The sequence below is a fragment of the Carassius carassius genome, chromosome 2 (assembly GCF_963082965.1).
Source record: "Carassius carassius chromosome 2, fCarCar2.1, whole genome shotgun sequence".
Lineage (NCBI taxonomy): Eukaryota > Metazoa > Chordata > Actinopteri > Cypriniformes > Cyprinidae > Carassius > Carassius carassius.
The window spans coordinates 10,817,847-10,840,371 of NC_081756.1; the positions used below are offsets into that span (position 1 = coordinate 10,817,847).

Here is a 22,525-nt window from a genome sequence, read left to right on the forward strand (position 1 = left end):
AGTTCAAGAGATTCAAAACGAAACAAGTCTTCATTTATCTTCATTTGTTTAAACTTTTTTTATTATTATTTTTTTTTTACATAAGTATGAATTCGTTTAAAATAATAAACATTTTAAATAGACCCATTTACAATTAAATTTAAATTTAAAAATTAAATGTATGCATTTAGCAGACGCTTTCATCCAAAGCGACTTACAGTGCATTCACACAAATAAACTTTTACCTATGTGTTCCCGGGGAATCGAACCCCATGCTCTACCAATTGAGCTCCAGGAACACTATAACTTATACTAAAACATTAGCCTAATAAAACATTTTGTCAGAAACTCAAGTAAATTACATATTTTGTTTGGTTGTCTGTGTTGTTTTCAGAATCGTGGGAATCGTAGCTTTAAAATACATATGTGGAATCTAACTAATGCTGTTTCTAATATTAAAATTAGTCTAGGTGGGCCCAGACTTCGGACTTCTAATCTAACTTCGGCATCTAATACTGTATTCATACTGATGTCCGCCATCCCTTTAAAAAAAATCAATCATTTTGTCGGTGAAATGAAGTCTAATCTAGGCCTTTCTTCTAGCCTGGCCAGCCAGACTTACATCAAGATGTACTCTAGGCTGCGAAATACATTTTGCTGCCGCTAGGGTGCGTCTAGATTTCTAGGCTACCTTTCTTCACTATCATAACAAGGAAAAAAGGCATGAGAGGGCGCCAAAAGAGTGCGCTCTTGCACTATAAATTAAATGCTGACCCACCGTTTACTGAAATGGTAAAAACAACAGCAACTGATTAGCTCCAGACGAATGCACAGAATGCGAAAGCATTACATAATCTTGTTCCATAAAGTAACATATGTTAAGTAGGCGAGGATAGATTCAACCTAATCCAAACTCCGTAGCTTTCAGGGTTAATAACAAGTGTTTGGATATTCGCGGCGGCGACAAAATCTGTGGCGATTCAGGGTGATATTATGTTATTACTATTATATATTATTACGATGATTACTTTAATGTCTGAACATGTATAACAAACACTTACAGGTATTTGTTTACAAAACGTGATGCGGTCTTTATGGGAAAAGTCAGAGCTCTGTCTCAGTATTTATGGGAGAGGTGAATGAAAAGGCGTTTAACTTAGCTGCTCCCTTTGCATGAAACAAGTCACAGAAAATTTTGAAACTTAATAAGCTTGTCTCATTGGTTACTTTTAAGAGGATATTAACTGACTTGGAAGCAGCCACATCTGGCTGTAGTTGTTCTGCATGATATGCTAAGGACTTGTGGTTGTTGTATCTGCTATTTAAGTTGTCTTATGTTATTGTGTATTCTGTGTTGTATGTATGGTTGTACTGCTGCGTATCTTGGCCAGGACACTCTTGAAAAAGAGATTTTTAATCTCAACAAGTACTTTCCTGATTAAATAAAGGTAAAAAATAAAATAAAATAAAGGAAAGGGAAGGTTTGTGGCACAATATCGAATCAAAATGATATAGCCCTTTAAGCTCAAAAATCGCCCTCACACTCTAATAGTTCTCTCTCTCCCTCTCTCTCTCTCTCCCTCTCTCTCTCTCTCTCTCTCTCTCCCTCCCTCTCTCTCTCCCTCTCTCCCTCTCCCTCTCTCTCTCTCTCCCTCTCTCTCTCCCTCTCTCTCTCTCTCTCTCTCTCTCTCTCTCTCTCTCTCGTGTACCCGCCCTATTTGTCTTCCACACCCCCATCCACTGCAACATTCAGGCAGGTTCACTTAATGTTCTCGTGCAGGCTCGGTAACGCCGCTGCTGTGTTGGGAAATACTCGGTGATTCGGGAGCGTTCAGAGTGTCAATCAGCAGCCAGACCTCAAGCGACGCTTCTACACTACAGACCCTGTAGAACAACACGACAAACATGGCAGATCCCATGAACCAATCTTCTCAGATTTCGTCGTCACAAGGCCTTAACGATGGACATTCTGCATCGTCCAAAGACTCGAAGTTTTCCGGTAAGAGAACGTGAAACTAATTACAACAGTTTAATTGTTTTTTTCTGTTTGCTTTATTTATTGATATTTTACATGGAAAATGCATTTTGCGCTGAATAGTGCGAATACTGAATATAGCAGTTGATATAGTGTAATTCAGATCGATTTGAATGAATGCACATGTTTAAAATGCCTTGAAGGTAATACTGTGTCTCTCTGGCGTTATGTAATATTCTTGCACTGTTTATTTCTCACGTACACTTTTCATATCCCCTCCTTTTGGGCATAGTAGGAAGATTTTTGGCGTTACACTTTGCAGGCAGAAATGGCATGGCGGATGTTGGACTCCGAATGAATGTGTTCTCATCCACAGCTTTGACCTGACGTTTATTTTTAGGAAAAGGCCACGAAGAAATATGGGGACACATAATACCCCTTTGAACCCATGGGCACATGTTGCGGCTCAGCTGATGATCTGCACTGCAGATGCATTCGAAACTGGAAGACTGTAAATGAAGGAAGAACCCACATACACACACCCCATCTACAGGGCCAGCGACGTGACAAGCTAGAATAATCAACCTAGCTGTCTCGAACCGATAAGGAATCGTTCTTTTGAGTCGGATTTGGTCAAAGAATCAACTGAATATGTTCAGAACTAAACAGATTCTATTTCGATTCGATCCTAGAACCGTCACGAATAGTAGGCTATACGTGTTCCAGTTAGTTTTATTATTAGTGCATAATAAGTTGTGCTCTTAAATAGTTTGTTTTTATGCACTGAATCATGGCTGCGATATACTGAACTGGGACATATGAAGTTAAAATAAATTGGATTGTTCAATTTTTAGATTGCGTATGACTGTATTGGGACGTTTAAATATGCCAAGTCAGGGTGACGTTATTATGTCTTGGCGTAAAATAATTCTCTAGGTTCTTTAAAATGGACAGTGTGAAATAATCTATTCGAAAATGAGTCAGTATTACCATGTCTATTCTCATTTCCAAGTATACAAGGATTGATTTGTTAATAAATTGTTCTGCCTTGTCACGTTGCTTGCAGTTTACAGTAAATACGGTATTAAAGATATATATATATATATATATATATATATATATACATGCATGCACACGTATGTACGCACACACACACACATACCTAATAAATGCAGTTAATGTTGCCCATATTTACACATTTCAGTCATTCGTTAGAAATGACTCCCTGTCCTTTTGTTCAGTTCCTGTATATTTTTCCATAGTGGAAAACAATGCTGCATGTTTTTGTTGACCGGATGTTGGTTCAGTACTTTTCAGGTCATCAGCATATGTGGAGCGCTTTGGTCTCCTTGGTTTGGCTTCATTAAGGTGTCTGGGAATCTAATAGAATTAGAATGTGCAGTTCAGACTCATGACGTCACCCTGCTCAGAATTTTCAGCGCTCTTTTAAATCGTTTGATGCCTTCAAATGTTTTTCGAGCTTAGGTACATTGACTTCAGTTAATTAACAGAATCTGAATATTGCTAGAAGAATGTAGACGTGATGACTGGCTTACAGGCTTACTATCACAGACACCATATGTGAAGGTGACATATTGGACCAGATGGTTCAATTTAGCTGCAATTGCCCTTCAGCACACAATCTGAGATGTCTGTGTGGGTGCCGTTGTCACTGGACGGATCATAACATTACACATTCTACCTACATATTAAAAGACTATATGTAAATATAAGGTATTAAATGATGCCATACATACCTAGCTAAATGTTGTTTTAATCCAAAATTCTGGGTTAAATTCAGGTTAAGTTCAATCAGTAGGATTTGTAGGTGTGAATTGAGTTATGGTTTTTAATAAGGAAATCTATGGCTTAAGCATGCAATTATTGCTCCATAGGCTTCTTTTGCACGTGGATTTATTTGCAAGTCAATGAATTTTGTGAAAATTATGATTGGGAAATTGATTCAAAACTTACCTATTATTTTTTTTAATTGTTTAAAATACATGTAAATACATGTGTAAATGAAATTGTATATTTCATGTGTTATTTTGAATGATATTTCAAGTAGTCATTCAATAAAGTACTGCTTTAAATCATTATTTTTATACATGCATTTGCCCATAGTTCGTGTCAACATTCCAAAAGTATTTAGTCATTTTTGGTAAATCTTAACTTGTATTCAACCCAGAACAATCTGTTAAAAATATGTCATGTTATATGAGACCAGGAGATCATATTTAAGCCTAAATCAAATTGATCTTTACAGTATATCAATACTATCTTTTGCTTTGTCAGAATACTGTCTCTCTTGCCCTCTCTCTTCCGTCTGGGCATGATCTCTAAGGTCAATACAGCTGGCTGAGGCAGCACTCTTAAAGATTTAGGTATCATGATTCAGTCCCCTCAGGAATAGAGCTGATATTGCTGGCATGTCAGAAATGTCACACAGGCTTTTCCAGAGTCGGAGGTCAAAGTCCCACTTTAAGCATCGCCTTGTAACACAAGCCATTTCGGTGCATTTAGCCTCTGCCCTTGCAGTAGATGGTATCTAGCTATCAAATCCTTGGATGTTGGATAACTACATCTTATTTCCTTATTGAACATGACCAACCAACCATCAAAGGATTGTGATGCCATAATTGCACCACGTGGTTACTGCTGTCACAAAAAATGAAGCAGATTCTATATGGTTGACTCATAAGTAAGGGAACAAAAACTTCAATCAAGATGACAGAGGGTGTGTGGATTTGTCAGAGTTCTGGTGTCCACATCAACGGTGCAAGGTGTGTCGCTTATTAAAAAGCAGTTGGGTGTGGTTTGGGCAAGGAATGCTGTGAAGCAGGGGTACACTCCTTATTTGTGACCAGAAGAGCTTGCCCTGTTTAAGACTGTTGTGCTACTCGATCAGCTTGTTCTCTTTAACTTTCTCACCACTCTCGCTGTTGACACTCCCTGTTCGTGTTGAGATTCCAGAGTAGAGTCATCCAATTTGGGTTACCTAGTGTTGTCTCTACAGCTTAATAATTGACCCAACTATTGAAAGTGGCTTCTGGATGAATTCAGATATTGTTTGTTTCCAAATCACATGAATTCTTGAAGTGTGGCTGAAAATGGCTTCCCTTAACAGGTTACATAACACTGGTGCAACATGTGGGTGCTTTGCAGGGTTAGATGTCAGAAAGAATAGGAGGGATCATTGAAAATTCCATGAGAAAGTTCCACCATTTGACTATTATGAGTATTGTACACTATGCAGCTCAATCATTGAGGAATGTTGTGTTTATTAGTTCTGTTTGTACAGAAAAAAAGTGCCATTATATGTAGTTGCTTTGTGAATATTATACATGAAAATAACATCATGTTAAAATATATATTATTGTATAAGCAAAAATTTTTATTTTAGGTACTCTGACTGATCCCCATTTATTTTGTTCCACCCCCACACCCCCCTCCCTTTTTTATCACTTTAATGGAAGTTTTAAAAAACTTAAAATGGTAAATCAAATGTTCAGTCATACTATCAAATATTTAATCGTATTCTAAAAAAATGGATGCTCATGATAAATCAAATGCAATTTAATTTCTTAATTTGTAGTAATGAGCTATAGCAAAAATAATATAAATTATATTTTTATTAACAATTTATTAAATCCATATCATAACTATAATTCAGTTCTCATACTATGAAGTTGTCATATGAGCCTTGTCAATTAAGAACTATCAGTGACCATTTTGATCATTAAATTTTTTTTTTTTAATTTTTTTTAGCATCTGAACATTTTATTTATTATTTTAACTTCCATAGACTTTTTTTCTTCTTCTTCACCAATGTTACAAATGAATTTATAGAAGTATAGTATTCTGTGTAGTCTTTCAAGTAATATAAGGTGCATGCATAAAATAATTTGGAATGTGTGTTTTTTTTATTTTTTTTATAATAGCTTAAGAAAGAATAGAGCATCTCACACTATCAGTAATGGTTGATTATCTCATATATATTTATCTTACTTGTAGATTTAAGGGAAAGGTTACCAAAAAATAAAATTTTGTAATTATTTACTCACTCTTGTTATTCAAAATATGTATCACATAAAAGAAAATCTTTTGAAAAATGTCTTAGAAAAAAAAATTAAGCAAAAAATGTAATTTATTTATTTGTCTGCACATTGAAAGTCAATGAGGTCCAATATTGTTTGGACCCTGACCATATTTGTAGTCTGCAGGAGAAAATTGCTCCGGTTTAGAACGATATAAGAGGGTGAGTAAATGATGACTATTCCTTTAAGTCATGTAACTTGTTGAGGTAAGCGCTTAGTTATTAGCTGTCAGCTCTTTTTTTTCTAGATTCTTGAGATGTAAAATGTGCTTTGCTGGGCATTTCACTAACATTTTCCCCTTTCAAATGTAGAGTATAAGAAGGATACTGAGACTTTTCTTCTCATTTTTCTGTCCTAATTTATTTTTTCAGATTCCTTTTTTTCTTCGCCTGTATCTCTCATTCAGTCTCCTCAAGGCAAGTGTATAGTTCTCTTATGATGCTCGCCTGCTTCTCTACCTTATATCTTTTTCTCCATGCTCCTCTGTCATCTCTGTTCTATTAAGTATGGTATATCCTGCTGGGCTGCTGCTATGACGCTCTCCATCCCTCTTGCCAGTGACCCTCTCCTCCTCTATACCAGACTAGTTGCTCACAGTAAGGGCTTCTTTTGAAGATCTTCTTTTTAGGAGTAGGAAATGAAGCAGAGGACACTGAAAGAAGCTACCGGTTGTTTCACGGAAACCAAAAGTTAGATCCTTATCTCTTAAGCTAGAAGCCAACCAATTTCTGTGGAATATCATCAGAATGTCCTCTCCTTCAATCTGCATGGTCCTGATAACTCTGTTCTTACCTAAACATTAACAATCAAGCTCATAGTTAGTCTCACACCTGCACGCCACTTGACCGTGTACTGTGCAGTCCAACCACCCTCCCTGACCAGTTTTGTAACAAGACCCTTGCTGTTTCTAATGGTGACCCCCTTGCAATCATGCACATTGGAATCCATAATAACAGCCAAGTCCCTCCTTTTTTCAACAGTTTCTGAAATTTTCAAACTTGGATTCACTGAATGCTCTTTAACCAAATTTCTATGGCTGATCTTCTAATGCCTTATTTGAACGTAGCCAGTTCTGGCAATAATTTGTGGCTACCACCTCACATTTAACATTACTATCCCCTGTCATTTCAGCAACCCACATCTGACAAGGTTCACAGATTAAAAATGGGAAAGCTAAGTCCCCACAGATGCTAGAAATTCAATCGGCTTCAGTCTATACCCACTGCAAACATGATTTAGGTCAGCGTTACTGTGGGTCCGGCTTAATCCCAAGATTGCCACCTTATTTTAAGATAGCAGAGAAGTTCAAGTTCACTTTGTGCAAGAGCAGAATCCTAAAAATGGATCAGGTTGGTGTCCCTGGGGATTCTTGTCCTTGATGTCCCCCCTCTCCCACATCAAGCCGTGTTTGGAGCTACAACCCCAACACGGCACTGGTCCTGAAGGTAGAGCGCCACTGGGGAGGGAACTAGCAAAAGGACGCTGCTCGGGGTTGCATCCCCTTGGCTGCTGCGGCTGACTCTTCACCTGCTTTTTCCATGCATTTTGCATGTTGTCTTTTACCACAGAGTAAGAGGAAATCCTCAGGTTTCAGTCTTTTTGTTTGTTTGTTTGGTCTCTGTTTTTTTTTTTTTTTTGTCTATTTATTATCAGGATTTTGATCATTGTAGCATTTATGTATAAAGCATTAGCATAAAGTAGATTTTGAGTAAATCCCTCACACTATGTTGAAGTTTCCAGATATCATAGATGTATCCCTTGAATATTTAAAATGTCATTACCTTGAATAAATTTATTTCAGTTAATAATGTCTTATATTTAAAACTTTTGTTTAAATACTTTGTTGATTATGTAAAATAGTTAGCTTTTTTTCTCATAAAGATTGCCAACTAAAGTGTTTTGGTCTCTGGAATCTGGTCTGAATAACTTTAAAACTATTTAAATGACTCATCATAATAGTTTTGCTTAGTTTGCACAATGGATTCTTAACCATACCAGTATTTTTAAAATAAAAAAGTCTTAAAGTTGAAACAAGTGTTGAGCAATAACATGTAAAAATAACATGTAACGTACAATAAATTGCATTTGTCTGTATTATATTCCTATAAATTAAATGTTTTTTACATTTACTCTGACTGGGTAGGCCTATAACCACAATATGGAGAAAATACTAGGTCCTGTCAGTTGCAGCACAGGTTTTTTTTTAACTAGCGGAAATGTACCCTACAGTATGCAAATTCGAAGATTATATCTTACGGTAAAACCAGTAAATGACAGGTTCCAGGTACTTCTGTAACATGACATTCTAAAATCCTAATAATTTTGTCCCTTTCGAAACCTGTTTTATCACCCAACCTGAGAGTCAGGAGAAATTATTAAACTTAAAATTATTGCTTAGCATATGTGACACAAACATTGTATTCAGATGTGCCTTGTTACCTGCCTACCTCCACATAGTCAAGTGCCTGTGAAGGCAGAATTTGCCAGCTTTCTTACACAGCCATTGTGTTGCATGGTAAAGTGGTCAGACTTTCCTTTTTCAGCGTGTCCAGCATTCATTTAGCTGTATTCCCTGTGCTCTTATAATTCAGGCCTCATTGTGTCATCTACACCATAATGTAATTTCTTTATCATCTACCTTTTTTGAGATGGTTTGATAGTTGAGACATAGTTTAGACAGCCCTTTAGTAGAACTCATGATAACAATGCTTTAATTATTTAACAAATTAATTGTTTTAGTAATTTTACTGATGGTATTCAGTAATTGTTCTGTTTGTTTGTCTGTATTAATTGTTTCTTTGTTTTGGGGGGTGTTTGATTATGGATGTCATCTGAAATAAACAGTTGTGCCTTTACAGGAACAATAAAATACAAAACATTCAGAGGCACTGTGTGTGTCATTGAGATTCCTCAGTGGTATCAGCACATTGTCAAGCTGGCATGCAGACATCAAACTCCATCCATTAATATGTGAAACCATGCAGTGTTTGCATGATCGCTTTAGCTTAAGTTAAATGGATGCAAGCAAATTAAGCTTCTTGGGAATGCTCCATAAAGTTCCAATGTAGCTGCTGATTGCTGAAGTTGTTGGGATCTTGGGTTTTGAAATTTTAATGATCTTACTTTAAGACAAACCTATACAAGCCTGAGCTTCAGCATGTTCCCCTGCTTTCGCTAATCGGAATTAAGGTAAAGTATGCCTTGATCTTTATTTCCAACCCTCCTTTTCCTCCTCTTTCTTGCTGCATGATGGATGCAGACAAAAGAGTGGTACTGGGCTCTGACAAACCTTCAGAGAATTTGGCCACATCTCTTCGCTTTTCTTCTCAGTCAAGTTCCTTTTCACCAGTTGCTTATGGAATTGACTCTTCACCTGGTGACAACATAGATCATACCATCAAAGAGAAACGGGAGCTTTTTGAGTCATCTTTTGGCTTTCAAAAGCAGGACTCCCCTATAAAGACATCCCCTGTGTCTGAGAGAATCAAAGCACTAGAAGCTTTAGCTGCAAAGCAGAATGATTTTGATAGAAATGATGGGGGGTTTCCACATTTTAAAGAGCGTCACTATGAGAAGTCCCCTACTGAATCACATGGAATTTCCTCCCGCTTGTCCTTCCAGAAAAGGACAATATCAAATGAGCAGGAATCTTCAGAATTACCCTTTCAGAAAAGGAAAATGTCAAGTGAGCGGGAATCTTCAGAATCACCCTTTCAGAAAAGGACCATGGCAAATGAGCAAGAATCTCCACAATCACTCTTTCAAAAAAGGACCATGTCAAATGAGCAGGAATCTCCAGAATCACCCTTTGAGAAAACGACCATGTCAAATGAGCAGAAATTTCCAGAAACACCCTTTGAGAAAACGACCATGTCAAATAAGCAGAAATCTCCAGAATCACCCTTTGAGAAAACGACCATGTCAAATGAGCAGAAATCTCCAGAATCACCCTTTGAGAAAACGACCATGTCAAATGAGCAGAAATCTCCAGAATCACCCTTTGAGAAAACGACCATGTCAAATGAGCAGAAATCTCCAGAATCAACCTTTGAGAAAACGACCATGTCAAATGAGCAGAAATCTCCAGAATCAACCTTTGAGAAAACGACCATGTCAAATGAGCAGAAATCTCCAGAATCACCCTTTGAGAAAACGACCATGTCAAATGAGCAGAAATCTCCAGAATCAACCTTTGAGAAAACGACCATGTCAAATGAGCAGAAATCTCCAGAATCAACCTTTGAAAAAACGACCATGTCAAATGAGCAGAAATCTCCAGAATCACCCTTTGAGGAAACGACCATGTCGAATGAGCAGAAATCTCCAGAATCACCCTTTGAGAAAACGACCATGTCGAATGAGCAGAAATCTCCAGAATCACCCTTTGAGAAAACGACCATGTCGAATGAGCAGAAATCTCCAGAATCACCCTTTGAGAAAACGACCATGTCGAATGAGCAGAAATCTCCAGAATCACCCTTTGAGAAAACGACCATGTCAAATGAGCAGAAATCTCCAGAATCACCCTTTCAAAAAAGGACCATGTCAAATGAGCAGGAATCTCCAGAATCACCCTTTGAAGTGCTTGGAGAGGAAAAGCATGGAAGTGACTTTGAGGACACTGCTGACTGGATGAGAGCTCACTTACCTCCAGCACCAGATTTCAACATTGAAGATCCTGATCTTGATGAGGGAAATGATTCTCCTGTGGTGCAAGAGAGCCCATCCAAAGTGATGATACCGAACAGTGTTGATACAACAGAAGTTCCAGAAACTTTTGCAGGAGTTCCTGATCAGTTTATGGACAGTCCTATCAAAGTGGCAGATGACATCAATCAGTCAAATGATGATGACAACAAGCAGTCAAAACAAGAGTGTGTTGAGGACGATTCTGAATTTGACCTGAACTTTTTACCAACAGCCTATATGTGGGACAAACAAGAGAAAGCCAATATGGGCACTCAAGGCTATCAGATATTCCCTGACAGTCAAGAGCTTCCTTCCTCTCCTGCTGCTCCTGCAGATTTTGAGTCACCATCACCCCCAGCATCCCAACAGATAGAGCCTAATTCTGCACAACGTTCCAATATTTTGAAGGGAAACTTGGAGCCTGCTGAAATCCAGGAGATAGACAGTTCTGGGGAGTCAGATGATACAGTGATTGAAGAAACCATGAGCATCCCAACAGTGGGAAATAATGGCCTTGACACCAAAACCCACAAGGAAGAGGAGACCGTTCCAAACAATGAAAAACAGCCAATACAGGTACCTATTATTAACGTTATTGAAACTGAGGAGCAAGTTTTAAGTGATGATGAAGAACCACTTGAGGTGGAAGGAGAGGTGGAGGAGGAGGATGAAGAGTGTCAGATATTGCAAGGTGAAGGCAAAAGGTCATCCGACCTACATGACTCAGAGGTTCCAGAAAAAGTATCTGTGGAAACTCTACATGATGAGCATAAACCTGACCATGGCATTTCCTCTCAGACAAATCAAACCAGCTCTGAATCAGAGCAATCTCCTGAGCATAAGGTGATTGAAGATGATTATGAAAGTGGCATTTTTCTCCAGTCCTCTCCAGACTCCGGAGGCTTAAATTTAGAGGACTCTCAAGAGCTTATGTCTCAGAATTTAGTGTCCTTTGAACCCCTTAAAGAGTCATCCCTTGATAAAGACAAGACAGCAGAAATACTTTCTGACCTTCCCCCTGACATCAGTTCCCCCTCAAATGAGCCCAGTGATGTAGAGACTTATCTGGATCATTATGCCAGTGAAGAGCTTGCTTTAAAAGACCAGCTGAATTCGTCTTATTTTAAGGAGAGTAAAGATGAGAAAATAGAACTTCCAAAAACAAGCTGCCTTCCAGATAATAAAAATGTTCAAGAATCCTTTGAACATATTACTGATGATTTCAATGAGACACTCAACGAATGCATGCTAGACAATGAATCTGTGCCTGAGCCTTCTCTATCTGTCCTTTCATCTGATATTCCTGCCGATATTAAGATTACTTTCCCTCAGAACAAAATGCCAAGTATTGATTCAGAAGATCAAAAGTCAGCAGTAGAAATCAAGGATTCAACCTTGCAGGAACAGGAAGAATTGCCAGTCCAGGCCATTGATCAACAACCACCAGTTCAAGAGAACCCACCTACACCATTTCACTCTTTTTACAATGAGCAGTCTAGCAAAATTCTTAACGATATTTCTGGCCCTATGGCAAATGAGGTTACTGATGGATCAGTGGTAACTAAGTCTGAACCTAGAGTGGTGACCACCGAAGATCTTTCAGATAGACCAGATTCGCCAGAGACCCTGAGTGATTCAGAGACCATTGAAGCAGAATGTTCAGTAACAGCAGCGACTGACAGTTTCGTGGAGTTCATGAGGGAGTGTCTTAAGTCACGGCAGGACGAGGAACCTGAGGTTCTCAGTCCTGGACGAAAAACTATAGACCAGAATCCCAAATCTGATGCTTCTGCTTCCACTCAATCCTCCCCAGCAATGATTATGGACTTCGAGCAAGAGTGCCTCACAATTTCTGCTTTGAAAGAGCTCGGGAGCAGCCAAGAGGAGGAAGACAAGAATATTTCCACTATGAAGAATGTCCTAAAGCCTGATAAAGCTCCAAATCCTACACCAAGTGCTGAGGTCTCCGTCACCTTATCTTCTCACACTCTTCAAAACGAGTATCACCCTGATGCCTTACTTCCCAAAGAGGTAGAGGCAATCGACATTTGGGTAGAAGAGGCCTACCACCTTGCAGAGCATGTCTTGACAGCAATACTAACCCACCTTACAGGTAACATGTCTTTCTTCTGGGCTAGCTAACTCCGCACGCATCCCCCAAACACTAGACCTTACTTACCTCTTTTACTTTATAATTCTACTTTAATTTACTCAACTCTAACCTATAAGAATGCTTCTGAAAATATGCCAATAAGTAACTAAGTAACTAATTTAATAGCCTTATAAAGATTATAAATGCTTTGTTTGTTGTGAAGCAATCTTTAATTGTGTTTTATATAAATATATTATTATTTTCAGACATGTCTCATGTCCTTAAAAACATGATGGTACAATATTAAAGGTGCTAAGTATAAACCTTTTTGCAGAGTGGCTTCATGCACAACACTTTAGGTCAGGTCACACCACACAGTTTATGTCTTGTCTCAGGTTTCATCTTTTTATGTAACCTTCTTCGGGAAGGCTGTCAGGAATGAAGTCAGGGTGAATGTGTCGCATTTTCTTCCATTTGGCAGTTAGTAGGCTATTGTTATTTGAATACTCATGTGGTACAACACGAGAAAGTAATGCAGAATAATCGGTTTTGTGCAATAATTTCCACTTAAAGGGAGAAATGCTTGACCTTTACAATAAGGACAATAGTATAGTGTTGTCACGGTACCAAAATTTCAGTATTCGGTACCGATACCAGTGAAAATCCACGGTTCTCGGTACCAATTTCATTACCAAAGCAAAACACAAAAATATGCTAATTAAAAAAAAAAACTTTTTAGCACTAAAAATAAAACCAATGCCATTCTTTATACTTATTTACAATTGTGTTTAAAGTTTTTCTACAAGTTATATCATTATGAAAAACAGTAAACAAGTTTCACCCAAATTTAATTTGTCTTTTAATTTATGAAATTTAAACACATTTTATTTCTGGTAAATAAAGGGGATTTTCTATTAAAATTAAAACGTAAGAAATATTGTGATTTATTTCTTTAAAAAATAAAGTTTTATAAATTTTTTCAACAGTAGTAGCAGTATCACATACATTATACTAAATAATAGTAATATTTCTAGCACAATGCCTTTATGTAAAAATTAACTTTTAGGCCTAATGAATGCATATTTGTCATTTTAACTGAACTTAAAACTGGTGGTGATGCTTAAGATATTTTTGGTCATTGATGGTTTCTGTAAAAAAATAGTAATAGATCATATTAATTATTATTCATATTAATTATTATTAAAAGATAATACTACTACTAATTCTACTATCATACTAATGTATATCCAATGCACTACGAATTGATGAGCTGCTGGGTTCATGAATATTAATCACGTTGTCTGCGTTCGGTCAAACTGATTTGCTGAAATCAAAACAGGGACGGTACTAAATCAGCACCAGCCAATGAAATTGCCATTTGCGCATTAGCTCCGCCCACTACCGGAGAAACCGGTATGTCTTCTGCTTGTTCAAAAATGAATATGAATAATTCTAAATGAACTCCATTACAGGAAAAGACAATAAAGAATAGTTTACATATAGCGTGTCGATTCAGCGTGGTAAGACTCTCTCTCTCTCTCTCTTTTGCATGTGTGAGAAACTGAAAAGATCGCTTGATGGAGAGAGAACTCTGAAGCTCAGATGCTGAAATTAATGCAAGCGTCATGCGCTTCAGTCTATGTAGTAAACAAATCCGCTCGTCTCTGCCATTCATTAATTCACACAGGGACGCGCAGAACACGGATTCATATTTCAAACAACTTTTGCGTCTTAACATTTACAGATACTGGTCCATATGGAGATTTGATTAATTTATGCTAACTTTGACAAATTCTATGACTGTCCATATTAAAATGTAAGTTTCATTTTCATGACTGGATTTTGAGATTCCGTCCTCATTTTCTGCTTCGCGGAAATCATAGCGCTGAACCGGGTTTGAACGGGACCTCGGTACTACCGGTACTTAAAGAAACCTGGTACCGTCACATTTAAATTATTTTAGTACCGACTTGGTACCGAAGTACCGGGTCTTTTGACAACACTACAATGGTATTACAAAAGCAGTTGGATTAACTAAATTTAAATTAACAAAATTTAAGAAGTTTCAGTTTTACCTGAAAGATAAAGCTGTAATTAAAACTGCATTCTAATAGACTGTCAAAATATGAATTTAAGCATATATATTCCCCACTTTGGTTTTGCTGACATGAAATGCAAATTTATCACACATGGCCCAGTAGAACTCTGCTGTTTCACAAATATGTAGAAGGAAAGTTCCAATGCCTTATCTAAAGCACGTACATTTCCTGCATGCATTCAGTTACCATGAATGACTCTGTTATGATGTTTACATTTATGCTCTTATCAGATGCTTTCTTGGTAATGTTTTGTTAAGGCTAGGATTAACGATATGATTAACAACACGATTAATTTCTAAAGTAATAAGAATGTATTATAATACTTATGTTTGTAGAACCTGTTTTTTATTATATATAAAAAAATATCAATTATTGCTACAAGTGTGACTGCATCATATAATAATTATTAATTATTCATAATATTACTAATGTTCATCGTCTGGCTGACTACGTCTTGTAATAATTTTTCTACAAATCCTGTCATACGTGGACAAACTGACAGTCACCACTTATAAGCTATTACTAAATATTGTAGAAACATAATTTTCTGTAAAGTTGCTTTGTAACGATTTGTATTGTAAGAAGTACTATACAAATAAACTTGAATTTAATTGAAAAAAATATTATTGTATTTATTGTAGGTTACATATCCAAAACAAGCTGAGAATGTTTTTTTTTTTTAATTATTTTTAATGCTGATGTTTGAGCCTACTAAGACTCCCATTGTGATCAACAAATTTAATGGAGAATAAATTTGCTTTTCAGTGTTACCAATTCATATAGACAGTTATTCATTTCTTGTGCTAGTTGCCATATGTATTTATAATAAAGTAAGTGGGTTATTTAATGTATCTAGAGCATATTCTTTGTCTCACTTGAGTTTTTTTTTGGATGAGATTTTTGCAACTTGGTATTTTGTCAATCACATAAATACAGCTGAGAGCTTTCCAGTGGTGTGAAAGTTTGTTATAATGGGTGTGGCGGTTTCCTCTTGGGTTTGTCAGAGCTGTAGATAATAGCGTGTGGTTGTGTGAATTACTGTTGCATAGGTTTGGCTAATAACTGTACTCAATTATGTATTTATATGTATTTGAAACTACAAATAAATATTCACGATAGGCATTAGAGTTTTTCAAATGGTCTGCCATGTAAAATGTAGCAGTTTAATTTCACTTGAGACTTCAAGCAAGTGCAAACATTTTAAGCACTGAAACAGACCATAGTGTATAAATATGGCCAGTAGCCTTTAAATAACTGACCTCATTAGGTTTTCATTGCATGAAATTGGCTCACACCATTCGTTTCTGAACGTACAAATGAGCACTCACTGTGACGAGGAAAAGCTGAAATTTTTGTACTTGGGCGGGATGGGAGATTTCATGCATGACTCAGTTGTAAATGATTCATACACACGTGAACTCTTCCATGGTTTCGCACAGTTGCATTAGATGGTGTTATGTACCTTTAAGAGACCTAAAAGAGGCCACTACGGCTCAGCAGCCACTGGGACATGCTGTTGTATCTGGGTCCACTAATGCCAACGAGGGAGGGAGGAAATGATAACGAATAACTGTTCTCAGCCGAGGCTGCCTCCCTGTGGGCAATTGCAAAGCATGCTGGGAGGGACTGAGACCCCTGCAGTGAGCAAGAAGGAAACCCCTCACATGCACTGAGCATTTTAGCCCCCGAGCTGTGAGAGTGGACAGAAACAATGGTGTTCTCTCAGGCTCTGAATCATTTACCACTCACCATTATGCTGTAGTTATGTCACATTGACTGTTGTTGTAAACAATATTTTTTTCCTCTTGTTTTTCACTTTTTTACCCACTTTCTCTCTCAAAATATTGCCTTCAACTGACCTGAACTCATCAGAGTTTTTCATTAAATAAATGCAGCCTTTGTGAGACTTCTTTCAAAAACCTTAATTCTGGAAGAATTAGAAAAATACTAACAACCCCAAATTTTGAACTGTAGTACATTACCTGTTATTTAACGGAATTTTAACCTAGCATGGAAAGTAGAGTTTAGTCAACATATCTCCCTCCTACCCCTAAATAATGAATGTATTTATTTATTTTTGGCATGTCCCACCTTAGTGACCTTGACTTTGGCTGTCTTCAGTAAATAAAATCATACAAAAATGTAGGTTTATATGCCCTATTGAACAGATATTTAGTGGTCCGTGCATTTCAGAATTTAAACGTTATCTGAAAACTTGAGGGGGAAAAGCTGTATCCAACCATGTTTTGTTTGAAGCGAATGCATGAATGCATTTACAGTTTCCTGGAGTGTGAAAGTCATATGTGCTTGAGGTGATGTACTAAAGCTGACAGACCAAACATAGTAACAGTGGAAGACGTAGCTGTGTTTTCAACCAGCCAGCGCTTGCACGTGTAAGGTCTTGTGTTACAGGACCCTTCCCCACACATGCCCAAGTAGGAATTCCTTCTCTTGGAAGGCAGTGTTTTGAAAACACTGAGTCTTTGCCAGGAAAATATATATTGGTGTAATTTCCTGTTCTTTTAGGGTACAAAATTGTGCACCCTCTTTATGAATTCTGATGTCTTTAATACAACCATCTTCCACCATAGACCGTTTATGTGTCCGTGATTTCCTGAGAAATGCAAACACGCAGAGCCGAACCCCTTCAAGGAATCGCTCCATGTGGAGAATGCCTTTTACGTAAGGCTTCTTTTAAAAGGTTCCTTTCATGCTGCATCACCAACCGCTCGAAAACTGCATTACGTAACTGCAGCTGTATGGAAAATATGAGCACTGTATTATTTATGACCGAACTAATGATTGTACAGTTCAGGTACAAAAAGAGAACCCATTAAGATAATGTGTTACTACCTTTAACAGCTGCACAATCAAGATTTAAAGTGTTTTGCACCAGTTTAACAAATGATATCATTCATTAAAACACACCACACACATGGTTTTCACATAGTCTCTCTGTCATGCAGTGATTGACCTGGTGCACTGGCGGGACCCTAAGAAGTCAGGCGTGGTGTTTGGCGTGTCACTGCTGCTGCTGCTTTCTCTGGCAGCGTTTAGCGTGATCAGCGTGGTCTCCTACCTGCTGCTGGCCCTTCTCTGTGTCACTATCTCTTTCCGCATCTACAAGTCTGTCATCCAGGCTGTGCAGAAGTCCAATGAAGGACACCCCTTCAAGTAAGAGTCATTTTTTGACCTGTTTTTCTAGGTGTCTTAACAATAGACAAATATCGAAAATATTCGGTATCAAGTTAATTTTCAGTTTTGGACTGAATTATGATGTTTACTTATTAATTTCTCAGATTGGCACGTTATTTTTTTTACTGTTTTTACATGTTCGCTTGATGATTTAGTGTATGTTTGAACAAATCTGTCATAAAGATTAAAATAAAAAACACTTTGAGTGCAGTGGTGTGAGAGTATGTGGTGGGGCATGGCTAATTGGGTTGACCCGTGTGCCTGTGACAGGGCTCTGATGGAGAAAGATGTCACCGTGCCCCCCGAGACCTTCCGCAAGCACGTGGACGTCTGTCTCACCCACGTCAACCGTGCACTCAAGCAGATGAGCCGCCTCTTTCTGGTCGAGGATCTGGTGGATTCCCTCAAGGTCAGGACCAGCAATTATAAATGCTGTGACCGGATTAAAGTGATAGTTCACCCAAACATGAAATGTATTTCATAATTGATTTACCTGAATGTTGTTAAAAACATTTGACATTTTTCTGTATACAAAAACTGGATATTTTAAAGTACACGTACAGTAATTCCTTTGCATACAACAGGTTTATAGTGACATTTAAGCTCCAAAAAGCAACAAGGAGTATTTATTTCTTCCTGTATCAGCTGTAGGATATTTATTTAAACATTGCAGTCACTTCAAAAAGCACTTAAATTATTGTGTTCTCAAGCTTTGTTCTTTTCTCCCACATTACCTTCTGATTTCAGCTGGCAGTGGTTATGTGGCTGATGACATATGTTGGAGCGGTCTTCAATGGCATCACTATACTCATCCTCGGTAAGCTGAATGTGCATCATCACACTTAATTTTTATTATTTAATTTTTTTGAGAGGATCAAAATTGCTTGGTGTTTAGTTAAAGGCTGACCAATTGAGAGTGAATCTACATAGAGTTTTGGAATGATTGTAATGACCTCAAACTGGATGTTTTCTTTTTCAGCCGACATCATGCTCTTCAGTGTACCGCCCATCTATCAGAAAAACAAGGTTAGAGCTTGTTATAAAATCGATGTGGTATGTTATGCATGAGGTGATAATAGCACACACAAAGTTTGGTGTCAATGTCAAAGCTTTGCAGAGATACAGCAACAGTCATTTTGGCATCATGCCTCAACTTTGTTGCAGCGCTATACAAAAACGGTTTCGTCTATTGACACAAAATTCATAACTTTGTCAGAGCAGTCTGAAAACGATATGACTAGATTTGGGTGAAAATCAGACAAACTATCTAGGAGGAGTTTGGAAAATGATCACTGACCAATAGGTGGCACTGTTATCAAATTCATGTGGCATGGTCAATGTGAGGTGACAATGGCACATACAAAGTTTGTTGTTAGTGTCAAAGCTTTTCAGAGATACAGCCTCAGATGCAGTTCGATTTATTTTTTTAAAAGCCTACGCTTGGCCCCTAATAACACACTACCAATATGGGGTTGGTAGGATTTATTGTTTTAAAGGCCTCATATGCTGACCAAGGCTTAATTTATTTAATCAAAAATGCAGTATAAAGAGTAATATTGGGAAGTACAGTATTATTATAATTTAAAACAACGGTTTTCTATTTTAATATATTTTAAAATGTAATTTATTCCTGTGATGGCAAAGCTGAATTTTCAGTTGTCATTTATATCAGTCTTCCTGCTTGCAGTATAAAATATTTTCAGGATCCTTTGATGTCTTTACCGTCAATTTTGATTAATTTAATGCATCCCTGCTGAAAAAAAAGTATTGATTTATTTAAAAGAATCTTACTGACCCCAAACCGTTCAACAGTAATGTTATAATAATAAAATCTTTCCTATAGTAATTAATTTAGCTCTACCTAATCGAAGTAAGGGATAGAAAAGCATACATTGTATTTATGTGTGTATTTATGTATTAGTAATTAACTCATATCATGTTTACTAGTATTAGTAGTATCTTAAATGACACAGAAAACTTGTACAAAGAAAATAGTTTAGCTGCATTCATAACAAGTGCAGGGTTTTAAAACATTCTTATACAGATTAGCTTTTTTTAAAACGCATTACACATGCAGTTAGTGTTTGAGAACAGGGGGCCCACTCAGAGCGAACAGTAATCAGTATGTACTGTATGATTATTACACCACAGGGGCCTTATGTAAGCCATTACTAAAGACTTGTCATAATCTTTGCTTAAAGCATTTGTCAAGTCTTAAATTCTTATGTAACAGTGATTGTTAATGAGTGCCTGATGCAGTTTTCTTTTCTGACCTTTTTCTGAATTAAATACAACACTAATGAAGATAATGTACAGCAGTAATGATGCATCCATAATGGTGCCACAAAACTCTGAACTGTCTCTTTAATTTACATGGTGCAGAGCACTATACACTGACCTCAAAACTGCAGTAACCCAGTTTGTAATGTCTTCCCAGTGGGAAAATTAAAGACACAACTCTATTATAGTTTCTTTTTATTAATATTTAAAATTTTGTATTAATATTATTTTTTTAATATATTTTTTATTCCCTTTCTCATTTTAAAGTTTAAGTAATCTTTTATGTCTATATAGTTTTAATTTTTTCTCACTTTATTTTAGTACATGTAAATGGAAAAAGAGTTTTCTTAGAAATTAGCTCAAATTAAGTGTAAAGTTTATGTATTTTATTTTTAGTAATTAACATTTTTAATGATAACAGAATATACATGGATCTGACATAATTTGTGATGATTCAGGCTGTTTTCCAGCTAAACATATTTAAAGGTACAGGTTGTAGGACCTGCCACTAGAGGGCGCACTACCAAAACAATAACAATCGTGAGGATTGATGACGCTAAGGAGGAGCGTGGAATGATGGGATTTGTTGTCTTCTACCCAACCGCTGACGGCGATCAATCAGACGGAAAGATAAATCATGGATTTAACGCGAGTTCAACGATTTACACGAGTAGATTACATACAAAGTCAATGCAGAGACGCGATCAGACTATGGTCCTCGCGCAGGTCTAGAGACGCGATGCCCCGCGTTTGGCGTGTATGTCCCATAACACTAATCTTGTTGATCGTTATAATAGCATACGTTTTCTGTAAAGATACGAATCAAAACAAATCACCTGTCGAGTAAAACACAAGCGAGATCGGCATCTCTTTCTAGTTGAAGTTTGTCGCGAAGCTACTTCTGCATTTGTCCACGACACTGTTGTCATATGGTTTCTACGTCAGTAAAGGCGGTAACAAAGGGTTACTAATTTTCTCATGATTTACAAGTAGTTGAAAACATTAGAGATATTGTTAGTAATCAGCTGGACAAAGTATATAACACTAGCCTAGTGGTTTTTGGATATTTTACTGCAAATATAATACAAATTGTACCTTTAATCCACAAAAGTGGCCTCACAATTTTTTTTTTAATCAAATGTAAGGCCATAAAGTCTTAAAGTTTTAAGAAAATTTTCAATGCAATTTCATGAGGTCTTCAATTTGGGGACAGAAATTAAAATAAAACCTAATGTGTTGATTAAACTTCATAAAGCTATAATTTATTAGTGATATCACAGTCATTATTTCTTACAATACAAAATCTCTTTTTCCACAGACCCAGATTGACCATTACATTGACATTGCACGCACTCAAGTCAACACTACAATTGCCAAGTGAGTATGTTTTGAGTAGAGTACTACAGTAAGAATACCATCTGTGCATGCAATTTATCTATAAAGAACTGAGTCTTGGAAATGGCTGCCGATTAGTGAGACCCTGATGCCACATACTAACATTGCCACCTAATGGGCATTGTTTTTCTTCTCTCCTTAGGCTACAAGAGAAACTCCCGGGATCGCTGAAGCGCTGTAAAGCAGAATGATCCTCCTCTCGGATCCCTCGTTACCATGTTTACCATCCTTCTATCTTTAGCTGCCTCCCCTTACCCTAAGCCCCGCCCCATTCCTATTTTTCCCTGTTTAACCCCACACCTTAAAACAACCATCTGCACTGAACCAGCTAGTATGTAAAATCTAAACAGCTTCTTGATATTCAATGTTAACTCTGCAGCTTATTAATGAGCATTAGGAAAAGAAGCTTGGGGCACCAGGAGCTGGTGTTTTTCAACACAAAAAGTGATGTAATGCTACTGGATGCCCATTGTGATGGCCAGTGCATGGAAGGATTTGTGAACTAGAACTGAACTTCTTTTGACTGGTTTTGAGCGTTGGGATGGGTGGTGCTGTAGTAATGAATAAAGACAGGTGTTTGAAAAGCAAAAATGTACATTTCACAAAAAAATGCTGAAAAAAATGAGAAACATACTTTACCCTCTTTTCTTTCTTTGAAAAATGTGTTTGTATTCATCTGAAATGCACTGAACATTATTAGACTTGCATGTTTTGATCAGTCAGG

At 37.2% G+C, this 22,525-nt stretch overlaps 1 protein-coding gene across 2 annotated transcripts; it reads left to right on the forward strand.

The window, feature by feature from the left end:
- The first annotated feature begins 1,690 nt into the window (after positions 1-1,690).
- LOC132102460 (reticulon-3-B-like) lies at positions 1,691-22,376 on the forward strand. Of its 2 annotated transcripts, XM_059507257.1 has the most exons (9): positions 1,691-1,978; positions 6,423-6,467; positions 9,311-12,853; positions 17,898-18,105; positions 18,397-18,535; positions 18,874-18,943; positions 19,106-19,152; positions 21,725-21,783; positions 21,944-22,376. In XM_059507257.1, the coding sequence occupies exons 1-9, from the start codon at positions 1,885-1,887 to the stop codon at positions 21,990-21,992; spliced, it is 4,254 nt and encodes a 1,417-aa protein (XP_059363240.1). In that variant the 5' UTR covers positions 1,691-1,884; the 3' UTR covers positions 21,993-22,376. The 2 variants fall into 2 exon arrangements, with proteins under 2 accessions (XP_059363240.1, XP_059363241.1); XM_059507258.1 differs by lacking the exons at positions 6,423-6,467; positions 9,311-12,853 and having other exon boundaries at positions 1,701-1,978.
- Positions 22,377-22,525: the final 149 nt, after the last annotated feature.

Coding starts and splice junctions, on each gene's coding strand:
- LOC132102460 (XM_059507257.1), top strand. CDS start 1,885: ATGGCAGATCCCATGAACCAATCTTCTCAGATTTCGTCGTCACAAGGC. Junction 6,468..9,310: donor TCTCATTCAGTCTCCTCAAG/GCAAGTGTATAG, acceptor TGATGGATGCAG/ACAAAAGAGTGGTACTGGGC. Junction 19,153..21,724: donor CCATCTATCAGAAAAACAAG/GTTAGAGCTTGT, acceptor CTTTTTCCACAG/ACCCAGATTGACCATTACAT.